At 50.8% G+C, this 3,634-nt stretch overlaps 1 gene segment (V, D, J or C); it reads right to left on the reverse strand.

The window, feature by feature from the left end:
• Positions 1 to 1,990: 1,990 nt before the first annotated feature.
• LOC103173819 lies at positions 1,991 to 2,621 on the reverse strand. The segment is given in 2 exon segments: positions 1,991 to 2,348; positions 2,533 to 2,621. Coding segments are annotated over 2 exon segments (384 nt in total).
• Positions 2,622 to 3,634: the final 1,013 nt, after the last annotated feature.

Raw genomic sequence — 3,634 nt, forward strand, 5'->3', positions numbered from 1 at the left:
CAGCGGGTCCCAAAATTGGTTCCAAATTCAGAGATAGGGACACAGATGCATCTGGAATGCGTTGCCTGAAAGGCTGGTGGAAGCCCATTCGATAACAGCTTTCATGAGACAAGTAGATACCTATTTGGGGAGGACAAGTTTGCAGGTTATGGGGAGAGAGCGGGGGAGTGGGGTTGAATTGGAAGCTCTTTTCAAAGACCGGCACAGACACGATGAGCCGAATGGCCTCCATCTGCGCTGTATAATTCTGTGATTCTACATCGGTCTCGTGCCCCACCCACCAGTGGGGCATTGGTGGGAGGTTTGAGATGTGGGGAAAGGGAAGCCTTTTAGTGAAGTTACAGCCTCCCCCGGGGTATTGGTCAGGAACACGAGATCACAAAATTGGTCCCAGATTCAGAGACACAGAGGGAACAGTGTGGAGAGTGGGCGACATGGAGCCGTGGCTACTCCGGCCCTGAACCTCGATTTCTCTCTGTCTCTCAATCGTCTGTGTTGATGGGTTTTATTTCTGCAGAGACTGAGGGCAGGTGTTGGTGGGGGAGGGGCTGGTGTGTGTGTGTATAGAATCGAGTGGTTGTGTATCCTGTGTGAGGTTTATGTACGAGAGATCTGTCTCTCTCTCACGCTGTGCCCTTCTCTCGCAGCGCAGTAATACACCCCCTCCTGGGTTGGGTTCATGTTGGCGATCTCCAGGGTGGAGTTCATGTTGTCCGGTGTCTTGGTAATGTTGTAGCCGGATTTAAACTTGTCCTCATATGTGGTTGAATATTGGTTATATCCGATCAATGTGAGGCCTCCCTGATGGGGTTGGATGTACCAGAGCATCGTATAAAGGGAGCTGTCGTCCTGGTGACAATTCAAACTCACTGTCTCCCCCTCTCTGGCTGTGACTGTCCGCGGCCCCTGAGTCACCAAAGCTCCCAGTGACAGACCTGCAAAGGCAATATAACATCAGGTCATCCTGCCCACAGGGAATGTCCTGGTCTGATTCCTGTAATTACACACAAATACAAACTCACATTCACACAAACACATCCCTCATCTCAAACACAGAGAGGATTTGGATATGAAATCGCAGTGAATTTGGGAGCCTGAGGGGGATTGGGAGATGTTGAGACATACTCACGGGGCCAGAGGATGGAGATCAGAGAGACAGTGAGAAAGGACAGACTCATTGTTGGCAGAGACTTGGATTAACATTGGGAACTTCACACCAGAGCTCAGGTTCCTCTCTCTGTCACTGTCTCTCTGTCTCTCCCTCTCTCTATGTCTCTGGAATGAAGCTCTGGCAGAGTAAAGTCTGTACCACATCGGAAGTGGGCCTCACCTCCCCCCAGTGATGGGAGGTGGAGCTGGGGAGGAGGGGAGGTGTCTTAGTGAAGCTACAGCCTCCCCCGGGGTATGAACTGGGTACAGCGGGTCCCAAAATAGGTTCCAAATTCAGAGATAGAGACACAGATGCATCTGGAATGCGTTACCTGAAAGGCTGGTGGAAGCCCATTCGATAACAGCTTTTATGAAAGAAACAGATACCTATTTGGGGAGGACAAATTTGCAGGTTATGGGGAGAGAGCGGGGGAGTGGGGTTGAATTGGAAGCACTTTTCAAAGACCGGCACAGACACAATGAGCTGAATGGCCTCCATCTGCGCTATATGATTCTACGAATCTACATCGGAAGTGGGTCTCATGCCCCACCCACCAGTGGGGCATTGGTGGGAAGTTTGAGATGAAGCCTTTTAGTGAAGTTGCAGCCTCCCCCGGGGTATTGGTCAGGAACACGAGATCACTAAATTGGTCTCAGAGTCAGAGACACAGAGGGAACAGTGTGGAGAGTGGGCGACATGGAGCCGTGGCTACTCCGGCCCTGAACCTCGATTTCTCTGTCTCTCAATCGTCTGTGTTGATGGGTTTTATTTCTGCAGAGACTGAGGGCAGGTGTTGGTGGGGGAGGGGCTGGTGTGTGTGTGTATAGAATCGAGTCGTTGTGTATCCTGTGTGAGGTTTATGTACGAGAGATCTGTCTCTCTCTCACGCTGTGCCCTTCTCTCGCAGCGCAGTAATACACCCCCTCCTGGGTTGGGTTCATGCTGGAGATCTCCAGGGATGATTTCTTCTTGTCATTACTCTGTGTAATGTTGTAACCAGATTCAAAGCCTTTTTCATACGTTGGGTTTGACATAAAGGCATATCCGATCAATGTGAGGCCTCCCTGATGGGGTTGGATGTACCAGAGCATCATATCAAGGGATTTGTCGTTGTGGCTGCATCTCAAAGTCACTGTCTCCCCCTCTCTGGCTGTGACTGTCCGCGGCCTCTGAGTCACCAAAGCTCCCAGTGACAGACCTGCAAAGACAATATAACAATGAGATCCGCCGACAGGGAATCTGGGCTGAATGTCCTGGGGGGTGTTCAATGGATTACGCACACACACAAAGCGCAATCATCGCGGACAGAGAGAGGGTGTGATATGAAATCTCTGTGGATTTGAGAGTTTACGGGGAATTGAGAGATGTTGAGAGATACTCACAGGGCCAGAGGATGGAGATCAGGGACACAGTGAGAAAGGACATTGTTGGCAGAGACTTGGATTAACATTGGGAACCTCACACCAGAGCTCAGGTTCCTCTCTCTCTCTCATATACACTCTTTCTTTAACTCTTTCTTTAACTCTTTCTTTAACACTCACACTCCCTTTCTCAGTAACTCTCCCCCTCTATCCTAAACGTTGTCTCTCTCACTTTATCTCTGTGAAGCTCTGGAAAAGGAAAGGCTCCAATGACACCAAAGTGTCGGCACCACATCGGAAGTGACCTCTACTCCCCCCCCCCCCACCCACCTTGTGGGACATTGGTTGGAGAGGAGATGTGGGTGGGTGGGGATGTCTTAGTGAAGCTACAGCCTCCCCCAAAGTATGGCCTGGGAACAGTTGCTCATAAAATTAGTCGTTGGTTCGGAGACGTAGAGTGAACAGTGAGGAGAGTGGGTGACATGGAGCCGTGGCTACTCCGGCCCTGAACCTCTATTTCTCTCTGTCTCTCAATCGTCTGTGTTGATGGGTTTTATTTCTGCAGAGACTGAGGGCAGGTGTTGGCGGGGGAGGGGTTGGTGTGTGTGTGTGTGTGTGTATAGAATCGAGTGGTTGTGTATCCTGTGTGAGGTTTATGTACGAGAGATCTGTCTCTCTCTCACGCTGTGCCCTTCTCTCGCAGCGCAGTAATACACCCCCTCCTGGGTTGGGTTCATGTTGGTGATCTCCAGGGTGGAGTTCATGTTGTCAGGTGTCTTGGTAATGTTGTAGCCGGATTTAAACTTGTCCTCATATTCGGTTGAGTATCGGTTATATCCGACCAATGTGAGGCCTCCCTGATGGGGTTGGAGGTACCAGAGCATCGTAATGTCAGTACTGGCAGTATCGTCCTGGTGACAATTCAAAGTCACTGTCTCCCCCTCTCTGGCTGTGACTGTCCGCGGCCTCTGAGTCACCAAAGCTCCCAGTGACAGACCTGCAAAGACAATATAACAATGAGATCGCTCCAACAGGGAATCTGAGCTGAATGTCCTGGGGGGTGTTCAATGGATTACGCACACACCAACAGGGACAGCAATGGAGGCCGGGGCGGTCGGGATGG

This window comes from Callorhinchus milii, unplaced genomic scaffold, assembly GCF_018977255.1.
Source record: "Callorhinchus milii isolate IMCB2004 unplaced genomic scaffold, IMCB_Cmil_1.0 Scaffold95, whole genome shotgun sequence".
NCBI lineage: Eukaryota > Metazoa > Chordata > Chondrichthyes > Chimaeriformes > Callorhinchidae > Callorhinchus > Callorhinchus milii.